This window comes from Mauremys mutica, chromosome 17 (genome assembly GCF_020497125.1).
Source record: "Mauremys mutica isolate MM-2020 ecotype Southern chromosome 17, ASM2049712v1, whole genome shotgun sequence".
Taxonomy (NCBI): domain Eukaryota; kingdom Metazoa; phylum Chordata; order Testudines; family Geoemydidae; genus Mauremys; species Mauremys mutica.
Genome location: NC_059088.1, coordinates 6474588 through 6492579, shown reverse-complemented (window position 1 = coordinate 6492579; position 17992 = coordinate 6474588). Strand labels below are relative to the sequence as shown.

Genomic DNA, 17992 nt, shown 5'->3' with positions numbered 1-17992 from the left:
CTTGGAGGGGACCCAGAGCAGGGGTTTCCCCGGGGTCAGATTGGCAGAGATGGGGTGTTCGTGCCCCCGCAGTGCGGGGCGGGGGGGGGGGGCACCTGGAGGCTGTGGCCGGTGCTGTGGGGCCGGTCCCGGGGTGGGCGAGGGGCGGCGCCGCCAGGGGGTCGGGCTGGATCCCTGGATAAAGCGGCCGCATCCGCTGCTTTCGGGTTCCATCGGACTCGCTCCGTTTCCTGGCTCGGCTCCGAGCCGCCCAGCGCCGCGGGAGGGAGACCGCGGACCCCGCGGCCCGGGCAGGTGGGTCCCGTCCCGGCTGCTCCCCTGGGCGGCCCCCGGGGGCTCGGATCCACGGGGGTCAGGGCAGGGGCAGCCGGGCCGGGGGGGCAGCCATGGGCAGCGGGCGCCCGGGGCCTCGCCGGGGCGTGGGAGCTGCCCACGGGGGGCTGGTCCCAGTCGAGCCGGGTGGAGTTTGTGTGTGGGGGGAATAGGGGGCTCCCCCCAGCCTCGGGGAGCCGGAGCGAGGGGCCGGGAGCTGCTCCCGGCTGCGCCCCTGGGCCGGGTCTGGGCGCGCCGGGGGCGCCGGGCGTTACGCGGAGCCAGGGGCCGGTTCACGCGTGGGCTGCAGGGGGCGGAGCGCGCAGTCCCAGGGTCTGTCCGGGAGGGGGGGCGGGTCGGGGCGGCCCGGGGGCGCCGGGCGTTATGCGGAGCCAGGGGCCGGTTCACGCGTGGGCTGCAGGGGGCGGAGCAGTCCCAGGGTCTGTCCGGGAGGGGACCCACAGGACACGCGGTGGCTCGAGTCTCCCCGGGGCCGGGAGGCGTTTGGCCCAGGGCCCCCAGACTGTCCCTCACCTGGGAGGAGACGGGGGTTACTAGGAGACCGGGAAGGGGGACACGGAAGTGGTTGAAGGGGGGACGACAGCGGGTCACCCTGACCGGGGAACTGCCAGGCTGGGGAGTCGCTAGCGGAGCCCCTCACGGCTCTGTCTGGGACCAGCCGGATTTACCGGGTTCATTACGGCTCTTGGCCCACGGGGGGGGGGTGCGGCTGGCCTGGGGGGGGGGAGGCATTGGCAGGGCCGGGGAGGACCGGAATATCGCACCCGGTGACCTGGGCGACCCTGTGAACTGGAGTCACAGAAACGGGACGAGATTTCACCGGGCGAAGCGCCAGGTCCTGCGTCCAGGGACTAACGAGCGGAGGTGAAAGTGGGTCGATGCGGCCAGGACGCAAACCCAACCCATCGGGGGCGAGGAAAAGGGGCAGCTGCCCCTGGGCCTGGCGATTTTAAAGGGCCCGGGGCGCCCGCCTGCTGCTGCAGTGGCCACTTCGGCCCTTCAAATCGCCACCAGAGCCCAGGGGCACCGGCTGGGGGTCTGCAGCGCTGCCCAGGAGCGCCAGGGCTTGTCTGCCCCGGGGTGAGCTGCAGCGGGCGACGCTGGGGTCCGTACGCTGCACGGGGCGGGGGAAGGGTCTCCCGCAGTTTGGGGGGCCCGGCTCTGTGTCTCATCCCCCCCCGCTGACCCTCCCCACTCCGTGTCCCGCAGGCCTCCCCCCCAGCGCGATGGAGATCCCCATGCTGGCCCCCATCTGCCTGGTGGAGAACAGCCCGGCGGGGGAGCTGCGGGTGCAGCAGGAGGCGCTGCAGGTGCTGGCGGACATCTCCCAGCCCGTGGTGGTGGTGGCCATCGCCGGCCTGTACCGCACCGGCAAGTCCTACCTCATGAACCGACTGGCCAGCAAGAGAACGGGTGAGAGACGTGAGCCCGGCCTCCGGGCGCCAGGACTCCTGGGTTCTCTCCCTGGCACTGGGAGGGGAGTGGGGTCTAGTGGGTGAGAGGAGGAGGGAGGGGCTGGGAGCCAGGACTCCTGGGTTCTCTCCCTGGCACTGGGAGGGGAGTGGGGTCGGGGGGCAGGACTCCTGGGTCCCCTCTCTCTGTGTCTGTCCCAGCTCCGCCCCTCTCTCCCCAGGGTTCTCGCTGGGCTCCACCATCCAGTCGCACACCAAGGGCATCTGGATGTGGTGCCTGCCCCACCCCCGCCGGGCCGGCCACACCCTGGTGCTGCTGGACACCGAGGGGCTGAGCGATGTGGGCAAGGTGAGTGGGGGGCAGCGTATGAGAATCAGCCAATTAGCTTTGCAGGATGGAACGCCCCTCGGCATGCAGGGGCTGCTGGGAGTTGTAGTTCAGGGCAAGGCATGCTGGGAAAGGGGATGGGGTATTTAAGGAGCTCCCTGCCCCTCTGCGCACAGACACTCCTAGCAAACCCCCTGCAGGAGGAGGAGGCGGCAGCGTCTGAAGCGGAGCCAGCGCCCTCTCAGGGGCCGTGCCAATGTCCGGAGGGCTGGGGATGCCGTGGCGGGGCTGGGAAGGGAGACTGGGGTGGGGCTGGAAACGCTTCTCCCGCCCAGGACGAGCTGTTGAGACGTTTAAAATGGTTCCTGTCCTGAATTGTCAAAGTGGGGGGAAAGTGCCAGGGCTCGAAAATCGGAAACGTGCCCTGGGTTCGGCTCACGCAAAAAACGTGGATCATTTCCAAACGTTTTATTTTTATTTTCCATTTTTTTTCTTTTGAACTTGGTCCAAATTTACGAAAACATTGACACCGAGACGTCGTTTTGCCTTGAAAAACCCAGTTGAGCCGTTTCCACAATTCAGAAACTTTTATTCCCAATAATTTTTCAAGTGAGGAAATTCACCTTAACTGTCCCCGTTTCGTCAGTGGTTTTGGTGTCAAAAACTGGATGTTCTTCAGTGACAATTTCCCGCCCCACTGTAGGGATGGAGGGCAGGGCTGGCATTCCGGAGAGCCGGGTTCAAATCCCTGCTCCACAGACCCCCGGTGTGAGCTTGGACTCAGTTTCCCCACCCGCCTGCCAGAGGGGGTGTGACAATAAATACATTCACTCTGGAGGGGGGCTCAGATAAAATGGATCTTTTGAGAAGGATCCCGCAGCCTTGGCCATATGTTGGCTTTGCTCTGCCGTAGGGAGAGGGAAGAGCCGGTGTTGCCGCCACTGGCGATAAAAGAGGATGGAACCTGAAAAATGCACGAGAGCAGCTGCAAACCCCCAGCCTGCAGTGGGGGCCGCTGCAGCTGGACCCCAGGGGGCAGGGAGGTGTCGCCTTCTCAAAGTGTAAATGCAGCCGTGTGGCTTAGGAACTTTCATCAGTAAGAGGGGAGCAGTGGGACCTCCCGCCCTCTCCCATGCCTCCGGGAGCTGGGGATTTAACAGGTTGGGGGAGGGGAATATGCCAACCCCGAATAGTGACTCTGCTGAGTTGGAGAATGGGAATTCAATGTGACTTGGGCTGGGACTCCAGAGAGCTGGGGGCTGTTCCACTGGCCACCCTGTCCCGTGCCTCAGTTTCCCCATCTGTGCCATGGGGCTGGCGATCCCGCTGTGCTCTGTGATGGGCTGTGAGCTCTGCGGCTGGGACGCACTCAGGATGGTGACGGTGGGTGTCGTTCCAGGGCAACACGAAGAACGACACGTGGATCTTCGCGCTGGCCGTGCTGCTCAGCAGCACCCTGGTCTATAACAGCAAAGGGACCATCGACCAGCAGGCCATGGACCAGCTGCAGTATCCTTGCCTGGGGGCTGGGGGGCATCTTCCCCGGGGAAGGGACCCGCGGTTCCATCCAAACGCTTCACCCCCAGCAAAATTGTGACCCGCAGCGCAGGGTGTGCACCACGGCCCCCTCTAGTGGCCACTCCGCGTGATGGGTAACAACCCACTACTGCCACCAGCTGTCAGAGTCGCTCCTTCATGTGCAGGGCACTGGGTGTTGTGATGGAATATTCTCCCCTACCCGCAGTCCCTTCCGAGCCCCATCGCAGGTGGGTAGGGGGGGCCCTGAGGGAGCGGGACCCCACTGCGGGGGGCACCACATCTCCTCCTCCTTAGCTGGCCCCCAGCTACGTGACGGAGCTGACGGAGCTCATCAAGGTGAAGCCGGCGGCTGAGGGCAGCCGAGAGGACATGAAGGTACAGCCGACAAGTCAGGGCAGCCGAGAGGACATGAAGGTACAGCCGACAAGTCAGGGCAGCCGAGAGGACATGAAGGTGAAGCTGGCAAGTGAAGGCGTGAAGGTGAAGGCGGTGGCTGAGGGCGGCCGAGGGGACATGGAGGTGAAGGCGGCAGGCGAGGGCGGCCGGCAGGAGGGGGAGGATTCGACCGAGTTCGTGCGGTTCTTCCCGGCCTTCGTGTGGGCCGTGCGGGATTTCACGCTGCAGCTGGAGCTGGACGGGCGGGAGATCACCGAGGACGAGTACCTGGAGAACGCCCTGGAACTAAAGCCAGGTAGGGGAGCGGTGCCGGCCCAGTGCCCGAGGGCAGAGCTAAGGGGGCGGGGTGGGGGCTCTCCCCTGGCTCTCAGGGCTGGCCCCAGGGCTGTGCTGCCAGGGGGCGACTTTTGGTCAAGACACAAGCTCAACACCTCGCGAGTGTTACCAGTTCCTGGGAATTGGGACTTTCACTGTCCTGGCCACATTCCAGCTGGGACGGTTCCCCGGCTCCCCTCAGTCCCCCTCCCCCGGATAGCAGGGTCTCTTCCTCCCACGGGAATCTGTTCATCAGTCGCGCGCTGCCCCCCAGAAGCAGCCGCATCTTGGCTAAGGGCTCTGCCCGGCTGCCCTCTCTTGCCAGGCAGCAGCGAGCAGGACCAGCTCTACAACCTGCCCCGAAAGTGCATCCGCCAGTTCTTCCCGGGCCGGAAATGCTTCGTCTTCGTCCAGCCGGCCGGCAGGAGGGACCTGCCCCGGCTGGAGGAGCTGCGGGAGGATGAGCTGGACTCTGAGTTCCAGGAGCAGGTGGCCCGGTTCTGCCACCACGTCTGGGAGACGTCGAAGCCCAAGACCATCCCAGGCGGCCACGTGGTGACTGGGGCCAGTGAGTGTCGGGAGCCCTTGGGCCGGGGGGCACTGGGGCAAACGGGGCTCGTGGGGTGCTGGGCGGGTGAACCGAGCTGGGAGGGGTCCCTGTGGCCAGCGCTGGTGGGAGCAATGCAGGAGCCTGCGGCCAGCTCTGGGGTGCGCAGTTAGAACGGGCGCTGGGGGTGGAGCAGAGGAATGGAAATGACCCATGCGGTGGGGGGTGGGGAACAGGGTGTGCAGAGCCAGACAGAACAGGTCCGGTTAGAGGGGTCCCAGGGAAGATGATGGAGAGAGGCCTGGGTGGCAGTGCCCCTGTCCCCTCCGGCCGCGCTGGGCCCCCCGCCCCTGCCCCCGCCCCCCTCTGGCCGTGCTGGGCCCCTGGCGCTGCCCCTGCCCCCTCCGGCCGCGCTGGGCCCCTGGCGCTGCCCCTGCCCCTCCGGCCGCGCTGGGCCCCCTGGCGCTGACCCTGCCCCCCTCCGGCCGTGCTGGGCCCCCTGGCGCTGACCCTGCCCCCCTCCGGCCGTGCTGGGCCCCCTGGCACTGACCCTGCCCCTCCGGCAGTGCTGGGGAACCTGGCGGTGACCTACGTGGACGCCATCCGCAGCGGGGTGGTGCCCTGCATGGAGAGCGCGGTGCTGGCCCTGGCGCAGATGGAGAACTTGGCGGCGGTGGGGGAGGCCGTGGCTGCCTACGAGGAGCAGCTGGGGCGGCGGGTGGCGCTGCCCACGGAGAGCGTGCAGGAGCTGCTGGAGCTGCACGCCCAGTGCGAGCGGGAGGCGCTGCGGGCGTTCATGGCGCGCGCCTTCAAGGACGAGGAGCAGCAATACCAGCGGCAGCTGAAGGTACCAGGGAATGGGGCACGAGGCCTTTCCCGTGTTGAGGGCGCTGGCCCCAGGGCAGGGACCTGGCCGGCTCTCTGGGGCAGGGAATGGGGCACAGGGACTTTCTCCTCCGATGTCCCGTCTCTCCGCAGGACGAGCTGGACTCCAAGCGCGCTGAGCTCTGCCGCCGGAACGAGCAGGCGTCGTCAGACCGGTGCACGGCCGCGCTCTTGGAGCTGTCGCAGGAGCTGGAGGAGCGGGTCCGCGAGGGGGGCTACTCGGTACCCGGGGGCTACCAGCGCCTCCTGGACGACCAGCGGGAGATGGTGGAGAAATACCAGCTGGTGCCAGAGAAAGGGATCATGGTGAATTGGCTGAATAGCATTAATTGGGGCTGGGAGCCAGGACTCCTGGGTTCTGTCCCCGGCTCTGGGAGGGCAGTGGGGTCTGGTGGTGAGAGTAGGGGGGGCTGGGAGCCAGGACTCCTGGGTTCTGTTTCTGGCCATGGCTCTGAGCAGCTCACACAGCCCGTGGGTGCCCTGGGGGGAAACACTAATGGCACCGCTGGATCCCGCTGTGGGTTTTTGGTCCAGGCTTCTCCTAGACTGATGGGATGAGAGGGCAGCGTGGAGGTTCCCACTGGTCTGGGGTCCCCTAGGTGTCTGGAGACGCAGGCGATAGGGTCTGTGGGCCCCTGGATCTGTGGGGGAGGTAGGTGGGGGGGATGTGGGCCCCAGCTCACCCCCTTTCTCCCCGGTGCCCCCAGGCAGCCGAGGTGCTGCAGCAGTTTCTGAAGTCCAAGGAGACGGTGGCCCAGGCCGTCCTGCAGACGGACCAGAGCCTCACGGACAGACAGAGGGAGATTGAAGGTGACTCCAGAGCTGGGGCTTATAGTCCTGTGACCCCCACGGCCCTATGGATCTGGGGATCTCTTGGCCACAGACTCACCCCTCTGAACGCCATGGCCCCATAGACCCAGTGACCCCTGGCTCTCCTGGCCCCATAGACCCAGTGACCCCTGGCCCTCCTGGCCCCATAGGTCCAGTGACCCCCGGCCCTCCCGGCCCCATAGACCCAGTGACCCCTGGCTTTCATGGATCCATAGATACTGGGACTCCTGGACCCTACAGATACCAGGGCTCTGCAGTCCCATAGATCCGGTGCCTCGGGGTAGGGTCTCTGTGACCTCCCAGGCCCAGTGACCCATAGATCCAGTGATCCCAGGGCCCCATACATCCAGTGCCCCATGGACGCGGTGACCCCAGGGCCAGGGCTCTGGCTCCATAGATCTGGTGACTCCTGGGCACTGATGCCCCAGTGACCCAGGCCAGGGCTCTGCACCCTGAGCCCCCGGCCCTGACTATGTCTCTCCCCACCCCCAGTGGAGCGGGCGCGGGCCGAGGCGGCCGAGCGGGAGGCCCAGCTGAGCCAGGAGATGCAGGCCAGGACGGAGCAGCTGCTGCAGGACCAGGAGCGCAGCCACCAGGAGCACGTCCAGCAGCTGACGGCCAAGATGGAGCAGGACAGGAGGCAGCTGCTGGCCGAGCAGGAGACAGCGCTGGCCCTGAAACTGCAGGTACCCGCCCCGGGACCCCGGGGAGCTGGGCTGCCTGGAGCAGGGGGGTGGGAGCCCCCTGGCTCTATCCCCAGCTCTGGGAGCTGAATGGGGTCTAGTGGTTAGAGCAGGGGGGGCTGGGAGCCAGGACTCCTGGCTTCTCTCCTGACTCTGGGAGCTGAATGGGTCTGCGAGGGGAGCTACTCGGTGCCCGGGAGCTACCAGCGCATCCTGGATGACCAACGGGAGATGGTGGAGAAATACCAGCTGGTGCCAGGGAAAGGGATCATGGTGAATTGGCTGATTAGCATTAATTGGGGCTGGGAGCCAGGACTCCTGGGTTCTATCACTGGCTCTGGGAGGGGAGTGGGGTGGGGTCTGGTGGTTAGAGTGGGGGGAAGGTGGGAGCCAGGACTCCTGGGTTCTCTCACTGGCTTGGGCGGGGGTCAGCGGAGTCTGGTGGGTTAGAGCAGGGGGGCTGGGAGCCAGGACTCCTGGGTTGTCTCCTGGCTCTGGGAGGGGGGTGGGGTGGGGGCTGGTGGTTAGAGCGGGGAGGGGAGGTGGGAGCCAGGACCCCTGGCCCCCCGCTCCAGAGCCCCCCAGCTCTGTGTCGGTGGCACTAACCCTCGGCTCTGTCCCCCAGGAGCAGGAGCGGCTGCTGCGCGAGGGGCTCCGGGGGGAGGTGGCGCAGTTGCAGCAGCAGATGCAGAACCTGAGGAAGGAGATGAGCCGGCCCCGGCGCTCCCGCTGTGTCGTCTGCTGAGAACAGAGACCCAGAGGCCTCGGGGAGCAGGGCTGGGCTGGCTCCCCTCCCACCAGCCTGAGACGTGGGGGTGCTGGGCAGAGCCAACCACTAGGGTCCTGGTCCATTTGCGGGTGGAGGGCTTCAGACTTCGCACTGAGTGACGCTTGTTGTTTACTGAGATTTGATACTGGAAAGCTGTACACGCTGGTGTGTTATTGTAGGGTCTCTCATAAACACTGCACCTGCTGCTTGCTCTGCTTTGTTATTGTAGGGTCTCTTGTAACCTTGCTGGTGCTGCATGCAGTGCTGTGTTATTGTAGGGTGTCACGGAGTGTGGGGGAGTCAGGCCGTGCACCCCCACTTCCTGCGATTCCCCGGGACTCTCAGTCAGTGACATAGGAACACGGCCCCAAGCAGGGCTTGTAGGGACAGAGAACTGGACCCCTCGGCCGGGTCCATCTTGGGGGTTGGGGAGCCCAGACCCTGGTTCTGGCCTCCCTCCATTTCCCCAGTCAGCTCCCAACTGACCCCCTCCAGCCCCTCCTCTGGCCTTTGTCCCGTTCCCGGGCCAGGAGGTCACCTGACCCCTTTTTTCTCCAACACCTTCCGCTGACACTGTGCCGGGGAGGGGTCCAGGACAGCAGTTGCCAGGAGACCGGGCGTCGGCCATTCTCTGTGCAGACACCATCACACCGGCCCCCTCGGGCTCTGCACCAATCACAGCCCTTGATCCCACCACCTAGATCCTTGAGAACTGCAGAAGGGAAACTGAGGCACCCACACAGTATTCAGCGAAAACATTAAGTACATTCCCACTTCGTCACATCTCTCCCCGCTTCGAGACCGAACTGAGCGGGGTCACTTCAGCCAGTGACCTGGGGCAGTTTGAACCCACCCACGTTCCCAGGGACGCCCCAGCATCTCTCCCCTTCCTTGGTGGGGGTTACACCAGGACAGGCCAGTTTCAGGCCCCCCTCTGGGTCTGTTGTGCTTGATGGCGCTTGCAGGCTGCATGTGGGAAGGTTTATGGGGCCTGTGCCCTTTCCCCACCCCAATACCCCTGGGGTTCAGACTGGGACGGGGTCTTTCCCCAGTGCTCAGGTTGGAGGGCTGCAATTCGGGCTCTCTGGGTTAAGAGCCCCCAGCTTGACCTTGGCCACCCTCTGACCAGGTGTCTCTGTCCCCAGCACCTGGGCATCAGCCCCTGGCATGTGACGCTGCCCTGTCGGAGGAGAGTGGTCAGTACACACAGTAAAGTGCCGCCCAAATAGACCCAGCTGCAGCTTTCCAAGGGCCGGCACCACGGCCAGGCCTTCCTCTCTGAGGCCGCAGAGTTCTGCTCCCGGGGCAGCAGCTTCTTGCTCAGGTACCCGATGGGGTGTCTCCCCCTCAGCACCGGCGGCATCAGCACCGCGCCCAGCCCTGCGTCCGAGGCGTCGGTGAACACAGCAAAGGGCTTGGCAAAGTCTGGGTTTGCCAGATTTACCAGGCCCTGGATTAGAGCCTCCTTCAGTGCACAGAGACCCTCTGGCCCTGCTCGGTCCAGGCCGCCTCGTCTGGCTTCCCCCTCTCGTAGCTCAGGGGTGGGGCAGCGAGGGGGCTAACGTGGGGTGCAAACCTCCGGTAGCACCCGCCATCCTGATAAAGGCCTGGGCGTGTGTCTTGGTCTGGGGCATGGGCCAGTCTCTGATCATCCCCACCTTGCACTTCTCGGCTTTTCCCGACAGTCCCACCTCCTTGAGGCAGCCCGGCCCCCTCTTCCCCTGGGACACCGGTTCCTCCCAGGTCTGGCTAAAGACACAGATATCGTCAATATAGGCCAGGGCCAAGTTCTCCACCCACCTCAGTAACTGACCCCCCCGGCGCTGGGAGGTGGCCGACCCCCCTTGAGGTCGAAAGGCAGGACCAGGAGCTCGACGAGCCCCAAAGGGGGGGTGAAGGCAGATTTCAACCTGGCATCTGGGCTCACAGGCACCTGCCAGTCGCCCTTGGTGAGATCCAGAGTACGGAGGTAACGAGCCACCCCCCAGCTTGTCTGGAATCTCCCCAGGCCTAGGCAGGGGGTCGGCAGCGGACACCGCGAGGGCTTCAAGCTTCCGATGGGCCTCACAGAACCAGATCGACCCGTCTCCCTTGGGGACCAGCCCCACAGACGGGTGAGGCCCGTGGGCTGTTGAACGGCTGGATCCCATCTAAAGCCAGCAGGTCCCTGACCTCTCCCCAGGTCCTGGGCTGCTTCCCCAGTGACTCTGATGGGGAGATTGAGCGACTGAGAAGAGAAAACGGAAAACGAGACTTTCTTCCCCCCGTTTGCGAGCCATGGGGAACAAATGGGTCCCCCATCTAATGCTGCAGGCGGCCAGCAGGATGCAGGAACCTAATGAAGAGCCCCAAGGGGAGCCATCCCGCAGGGGATGAATGCGGGTCATGGCAGGCATCACCCCCTGCAAACACCCAGGGAGCACCCGCAAAGAACCCTGCTCTGACACAAATGCCTTAAGGGACGTGCTGCGAGCTCAGCGTGTGGCACCTGGCCCCCCCCGCAAGCATGTCTGAGCTCCGAGATCTGGTCACACAGACAGAGCTGGAGCAAAGGAGAGCGGCAGGGTGGGGCGAGGGGGCTCTGAGGTCGCTACCGCGGACGAGGGCGTCACAAGCCCGGGGGCATTATTCATGTTCAGGGCCCGGCCTTCTCAAAAGAGCCCCAGTGGGTCCCAACGACCTGACGGTGAGGGACGGATTCCCTGAGCGCCCCAGATCCGCCGATGGGCCTGGCGGGCGGTGATGCGATGGGGGGGATCGGGAGCCCTGGGATGGAGCCACAACCGGAGAGTCAGTCCCAGAAGCCCTAAAAAAACAAGAGAAGCAGGGTGTGTAACGAGCGTAGCCGCAAGGGCCCCCCCCAGCCATCAGAGCAGGGGGCCGGCTGGACACAAGCACCCCCCAATGTAGGAGCGCAGCAATGGGGGTAACGTTTCCTGGGACTCTGGGGGGCGACCGAACGTTTCTGGCCAGCAGGAGAATCAGGCCCCTGCTCTGGCTTGAGCTGCTTCCGGAGCCGCTGTCGCTTTGACTGGAGCCGCTCCACCGGCAGGGGAGAAAGTGAAGCGAGTCACTTCGGAGCGCGGCGGGCGGGTTCCCCTGGCTCGGCTCCGGGGCTGGGGCGCCCTGCGCGCAGGCTGCCCCTCGCCCTGCCCAGAGCCGGCAGGACCTGGGGGGAGCTGAGCTGAGGGGAGGCGCTGCCGGCTCTGGGTGAAAACGCTGCTGGCGGCCGCGGTGTCGGCTGTGGTGTCTCGGACCCCATCCCCGGCAGCCTTCGGAGGACGCCCCCTGAGGACTCGCTGCGGGGGCCCCTGCCGCAGTGAGCCCCACGGAGCTGGGAGCAGGGCCGCGCCAGGTCCCCGTGCGGCCGGACGGGCACAGACTGAGGGGCAGAGGTGGGGGCTCCCCCGAGCGCAGCCGAACCCGGGATTGCTCCAGGCCCTGCAGACCGAGTCTGACCCTCCCTCCCGAGCCCGCACGGGGATTCACCCCAGCAGCTCGTCCTTCACCGTGCTCCATACACCCCGGTTAGCCCCTCGGGGCAGCGCCCGCCCCAGGTGTCCTTCCCCCGACGATCTCCTGGGAAACCCGACGGAGCCAGACAAACCCGACTGAAGGGAGTTAATACCTTTGGGGTTCACTAACTCCCAGCCCCCCCTGCTCTAACCACCAGCCCCCACTCCCCTCCCAGAGCCAGGGAGAGAACCCAGGAGTCCTGGCTCCCAGCCTCCCCTGCTCTAACCACCAGCCCCCACTCCCCTCCCAGAGCTGGGGAGAGCCCAGGAGCCCTGCTCCGTGTCTCCCACGGGGGATTAGGTGCCCGCTCTGGTCGGGGGGGGGGCACAGGCCAGGAATTGCTCACTGCTCTCAGGGTGTGGAGCGGGGGAGGGGGTGTCCCACATCCCAGCCCCTGTCACTCAGCGTTAAAACCTCCCAGGCCGGGACACACAGGGCCGGTCTTGGAAGCCCACGAGGCTCCCCCCAGCCGGCACCCTGGGAAATCCGCCCGGGCTGCTCGGTGCCCGAACCACAGGGATTGCGGCAGGCGCCCGCCTGGCCCACTGCTGGCAAAGGCCGTGCCAGGGGGTCACCCGGCCCCAGGCCCAGACCCTGTGCTGGGGTAACTCCACCCCATGGCGCCTTTGCAGCAGCTTGATGCTGGCTCACAACCAGGGCTGGCTCTAGGTTTTTTGCCGCCCCAAGCAAAAAAAATTTTGGCTGCCCCCCACCCCAGCCCTGGGCTTCTCCCCTGCACTCCCCTGCTATCCCAGCCCTGGGCTCTCCCCCACACCCGCACCCCCTGCCGCCCCAGCACTGGGCTCCCTCATTTCCCCCCTACCAGTGCCCTCCCCCCACCCGCAATCCCCTGCCGCCCCAGGGCCTGGGCTCTCTCCCCAGCAGGAATTTTGGATGTGCACAAAACACAGACAGGATTGGTTCCCATATGGTTACAGAGCTGCAGTAAAGTGGAACAATTTTCAGCTTGTGTGATTGGAGGATATCTGGATGCATATTAGAAGACTGTCCTCCATAAATGAGGGGAAGTTGAGGTGCCTTTATTATTCTTTTGTTCCACTCTTTCTTTCTATGGGGAATTTGCCAATGCAATATCACTGTCTTCCTTTTAAACAAATTTAAAAAAAAGGGGGGGGGGAGGAGCAATAGCTTTTGAAAATAGCAATTCCAGTCCTAAAAACCACTGGGAAGCATTTCTTGCTTCTTCATTTCTTATCCTACTTTTTCTACAGCAAGTTCCAGTGGATCAGTATATTTAATTTGGGAGAAATGAAGTAACAGTTGCCCAAATTGGGCTTGAGCGCTCCTGAATTTTGAGGTGTTCAAATCTGGAAGGCAGGTGCTAGATTCCCTTTCTGAATATTAGCTAAATCTGGAAAGGAAAAGCCAAATTCTGCTTCCATGGCTCAGAAGTAGAAATCCTCCTACGTGCCTGGTACTGTATCTAAAGCTGCCAAAGTCCCCTAGCAGAGCCTCCCCTCCCTTACTTTTCCTTTAAAATTCTAGTGGGATCCACATACCTCCCTTGCTAGGCTTCAGATAGAGAGGGGCACTGTCCATTTTGTCCACCCAATTCCTTCTTTGTGGGCTGCAAGGTGAGGTCACACCAGTATCCCTAATGCAGTCTGGTGAAGTCTTCTGAAGGGGACATCTGGGGCAAAGCCTTCTACTCCTTGGGCACACTTGTTCCCCATTCACAGTGCGACCCCTTCCAACTAGCAGCATGGCTCAGCTACCTCACTCCCGACCCCTCCCTTTCCTGTTGATAGCTGCAAAGGGATTGCTGGGAAATGTAATTCTTTCCCTGCTCCAGGGCAGGCTCTATAGGCAGAGAGCTAGGCAAGGAACTACAGCTCCCAGGGTCCCATGGGTTCTCAGCCCCCATGCTGGATCCCCAGCTGCTCCGTGGCTCTGCTTCTGCAGGGTTGTGAGAGGGGAGGAAGTCAGTTTAAAAAAAAAAAGGATGGCCAAAATGACGCCCCCCTGGAAATGTGCTGCCCCAAGCACCTGCTTGTTTTGCTGGTGCCTAGAGCTGTCCCTGCTCACAACCCCACCCGGCAGGGCCGGGAAATCCCCGGCAGCGGGATGTTTAAATCTGGACTGGACCTACTGCTCCCTGCGGCACAGCGCCCCCCTCCGAGCCCCCCGCCCCGCTCCCTGCGGCACCGCGTACCCCTCCGAGCCCCCCGCCCTGCTCCCTGCGGCACCGCGTACCCCTCCGAGCCCCCCGCCCTGCTCCCTGCGGCACCGCGTACCCCTCCGAGCCCCCCGCCCTGCTCCCTGCGCAGGGCCGGCTCCAGACCCCAGCGCGCCAAGCAGGCGTGTGGGGCGGCCCTTTCCCGGGGGGGCGGCATTTGGCTCCGGCGGACCTTCCGCAGTCATGCCTGCAGGAGGTCCACTGGAGCCCGGGACAAGCGGACCTGCGGCGGGTCCCCTCTTCCCGCGGCTCCGGTGGAGCTCCCGCAGGCATGCCTGCGGCGGGTGCGCTGGTCCGGCGGCTCGGACAGAGCTCCCGCAGGCATGCCTGCGGGAGCTCCACCGGAGCCGGGACCAGCGCACCCGCCGCAGACACTTCTGCCCCGGCCGCGGGACCGGGGAAGGGCGGCGCGCTGCGCCGCCCTGCTTGGGGCGCCCTAATTTATAGAGCCGCCCCTGTCCCTGCGGCACTGCACCCCCCGCTGAGCCCCCCGCCCTGCTCCCTGCGGCACTGCACCCCCTCCGAGCCCCCCGCCCCACTCCCTGCGGCACTGCACCCCCCTCCAAGCCCCCCGCCCTGCTCCCTGCGGCACTGCACTCCCCTCCGAGCCCCCCGCCCCACTCCCTGCGGCACTGCACTCCCCTCCGAGCCCCCCGCCCCGCTCCCGGCGGCACTGCACCCCCCTCCGACCCCCCCTGCCCCGCTCCCTGCGGCACCGCGCCCCCCTCCGAGCCCCCCGCTCTGCTCCTTGTGGTACAGCGCCCCCTACTGGGTCCCCCGCCCCGCTCCCTGCAGCGGGACATTCCCAGCTGAGCCCCCCGCCCCTGCGGCACAGCGCCCCCCACTGCCTCACTGGGCCCAGCGCCGCCAGCTACCAGAACGTAAGAACAGCCAGACTGGGTCAGCCCGACGGCCCCTCTAGCCCCAGATCCGGGCTGCTGAGCGTGCTGGTGCCAGCTGCTTTAGAGGGAGCGAACAGAACAGGCCATCAGCCAGTCACCCATCATCCCCTGCCACCCATTGCCAGGGACACCCAGCGCAAGGGCTGGCGTCCCTGCCCATCCCGGCTAATAGCCACTGAGAGCCCGATCCTCCAGGAACTCAGCTAGTTCTTGCTGAACCCTGCTCTCCTGCTGGCTTCCACAACATCCCCTGGCAGGGAGTTCCACAGGTTAACGGTGCCTTGGGTGAAGAAATGCTTCCTGCTGTTGGGTTGAAACCTGCTGCTCATTAATGTCAGCGGGTGGCCCCAGTTCGCGTGACATGTGATGACACATTTCTCCGCACCAGCCATGATTGTTGTGACAAAGTGGGGGGTTTTCTTGGGTTTTCTGTGTTTTCCAGGGGGTTGCAGGCAGAGGGGGTGGGACTCAGTGTCCCTGGGTGTCACTGGTTTAACGAGGGGAGGGAAGAGGGAGTTTGTTGGGACACAGGACCAGAGAGGGACTCGGGACCCCGGCCCGGCCTGGAGGATGGAGACCCCAGCGACTGGTGACCTGGTGACCCGGAGACCCAGCTCAGGAGTCGCAGCCGGTTCTGGCCAGTGGGGGACAATGGGCTGCGGGGAGAGGACCCCAGTGCCCTGACCAGCCGGCTCCAGCCAGAGGGGGGCGGAGAGGAGAGGCGACCCAGGCCTGCCATTATCGCCCCCGCGCCGCCGGCCCCTCCCGGCCGGTTCCTGTTCAGGCTGCGGCTGCGGCTGCACGTGGAACGGACGTTTTCAGAGACTGTCCCTGATGCCACCTCACACACCAGGCCAATGAGCCGCGTGTGGCAGCTCAAAATCCCCTGAGCGCGTCAGAGGCAGGTGGAAACCGAAAGCAGCTGGAGCCTTTCCTAGCAGGAGGCTGATTCTGGGAAACCCTGTTTCCCTGGAGAGGAGACAATGGACAGAGGGGGCCTGGGGCCGGGGGTATCGGAGGCCAAGCTGGGAGCAGGGGGCTCAGGGCTGGAGGGGGAGCAGGCAGAGCCCCCCCTGGCTGCAGGGGGACTGGGATGTGCTGGGCTGAGGGAGGCCAGGCCTGAGGCCGGAGAGTTTCCTGTGCTGGGTTCAACCCTCAATAAACCTCCTGTGTTACGCTGGGGGAGTCGCTGCGGGCTAGAGAACAGGGCGGGGGTGGGGATCGTCCCCTTCGGGGGTGAGGAGGCCCCAGGGGGCCCAGAGCGAGGGGACTCCCTGGGGGGCCTACGGCAGAGACAGACGTGCTGAGGCTCCGAGAGGTGCGGCTCCAGGAGGTGGGGGGGCCTGACCCCAGGAGACAGTGGCCCCCCCGAGAGGGGCTGTCGCACTGGAAGGGGCACCCCCTGTGAAGGAGTAGGAAGCACAGACTGTCTGTGCGGGGGAGGGGAGAGCCAGAGGTTTAGGTGAGTGTCAGGAATTCAACTGTGAGCTGAGCTTGGCCTGGGGGAGGGGAGGTGACACCTCTGGCCAGGGGAGACAAAGGAAAGGAGCTGAGGAAAGAGGAGGGGCCGGAGGGAATGGGCAGAGGAGTGCTGGCTGGAGAAGAGAGGGGAGGCAGGGAGACCGAGCTCTGATCCCCAAGGGGGGCTGTGGGGCCCCCCAAGATGGACCTATCCGGGGGATCCGGTTATCTGTGCCTGCAAGACCTGTGTTGGACTGTGTTCCTGTCGTCTAAATAAACCTTCTGCTTTACTGGCTGGCTGAGAGTCCTGATGAATCTGCAGGGAGTCCGGGGGTGCAGGACCTGACTCCCCCACACTCCGTGACACCCCCCCCCACGGACCGCACGGGGCCACACGTGGGCCCGATCTGTGAGTCTGTGACATTTGTAGAGACCTCAGTCACCCCCCCGCCCCCAGGTGTCTCTTTGCCAAGCTGACCAGCCCCCGTCTTTTCAAGCTCTCCCCGGGGGGAGCCGGCTCCCACCTCCGAATAGTGTTATGGCCCCTCTGGGCCCCTCCTCCAGTTCTCACGGCTCTTTTGGAGCTGGGTGCCCACAGCTGCCCGCAGAGCTCACGGGGGGGCCCGGGCGGCCCCCGGCCAGCAGCATGTGAGTGTGTCCGATTATCGCCCCCGCACCGCCGGCCCCTCCCGGCCGGTTCCTGTTCAGGCTGCGGCTGCGGCTGCACGTGGAACGGACGTTTTCAGAGACTGTCCCTGATGCCACCTCACACACCAGGCCAACGAGCCGGGTGTGGCAGCGCAAAATCCCCTGAATGTGTCAGAGGCAGGTGGAAACCGAAAGCAGCCGCAGCCTTTCCTAGCAGGAGGCTGATTCCGGGAAACCCGGGGGTGGGAGAGAGGGATGAGTCTCTCCGAGCTGGTGACCCCGGCTGACCCTGCAGCCACCCAGCTGGTGGGGACGACCGGAGCCCCTGGGGCCTGCATCTCCGTCCTGGGGGGTGTAACCCCGGGTTTGCCACACCGGCTCTCCAGGCGCAGAGGCAGATGCTGGTAGTACAGGGGCCATGACACACAGCACAGTGGTCTGAAGTGCATCTAGCAGGCGGCCTTGCTGCAAAGCCTCCTGCTGCCCCCTTGCTTAGAGGGCAGAGTGTGCTGGGCGTGGGTGCTGGGTCCAAGCTCAGCTACAGGCACTGCCTCACCCCCCCTGCCTCAGTTTCCCTCCCCCCAACCCACTCCTTGCTGCCCGGCGCCCCCTGCTGACCCCCCCGCCCCGCTCCCTGCCGCCTGGTGCATCCTACAGATCCCTCACCCCGCTCCCTGCCATCCAGTGCCCCCTACTGACTCCCACCCCACTCCCTGCTGCCCAGCGCCCCCTACTGAACCCCCGCCCCACTCCCTGCCACCTGGCGCCCCCTACTGACCCCCTGCCCTGCTCCCTGCAGCCTGGAGCCCCTGAGGACTGCATTGGGGCCAGCTCTTACTGTGAGGGTTGTGGAGGTGGGCTGGGAGCCAGGACTCCTGGGTTCTCTCCTGGCTTTAGGAGGGGAGTGGGGGCTGGTGGGTTAGAGCAGGGGGGCTGGGAGCCAGGACTCCTGGGTTCTCTCCCCGGCTCTGGCAGAGGAGTGGGGGCTGGTGGGTTAGAGCAGGGGGGGCTGGGAGCCAGGACTCCTGGGTTCTCTCCCCGGCTCTGGGAAGGGAGGGGATCCAGAGCGGGGGGTTTCCCCCGGTCAGATTGGCAGAGAGGGGGGGTTCACCCCCCCGCAGTGCGAGGCGGCACCTGGAGGCTGTGGCCGGTGCTGTGGGGCCGGCCCCGGGGTGGGCGAGGGGCGGCGCCGCCAGGGGGTCGGGCTGGATCCCTCGATAAAGCGGCCGC

At 65.3% G+C, this 17992-nt stretch overlaps 1 protein-coding gene across 3 annotated transcripts in view; it reads left to right on the top strand.

Annotated features, from left to right (window-relative positions):
• The window catches only part of LOC123351635 (guanylate-binding protein 1-like), a 45157-nt gene extending 36969 nt beyond the window's left edge, over positions 1-8188 (top strand). Inside the window, exons 1-11 of one of the 3 annotated variants that reach the window (XM_044991122.1) lie at positions 1549-1746; positions 1967-2094; positions 3473-3582; positions 3918-3948; positions 4138-4303; positions 4649-4891; positions 5437-5717; positions 5849-6061; positions 6463-6565; positions 7079-7272; positions 7895-8188. In XM_044991122.1, coding sequence (XP_044847057.1) covers positions 1560-1746; positions 1967-2094; positions 3473-3582; positions 3918-3948; positions 4138-4303; positions 4649-4891; positions 5437-5717; positions 5849-6061; positions 6463-6565; positions 7079-7272; positions 7895-8014 — 1776 coding nt within the window. In that variant the 5' untranslated portion in view covers positions 1549-1559 and the 3' untranslated portion in view covers positions 8015-8188. Of the gene's footprint in view, positions 1-1548; positions 1747-1966; positions 2095-3472; positions 3583-3917; positions 3988-4092; positions 4304-4648; positions 4892-5436; positions 5718-5848; positions 6062-6462; positions 6566-7078; positions 7273-7894 lie in introns of those variants that run through there. The other 2 variants (XM_044991123.1, XM_044991124.1) reach the window with 2 other exon arrangements.
• Positions 8189-17992: the final 9804 nt, after the last annotated feature.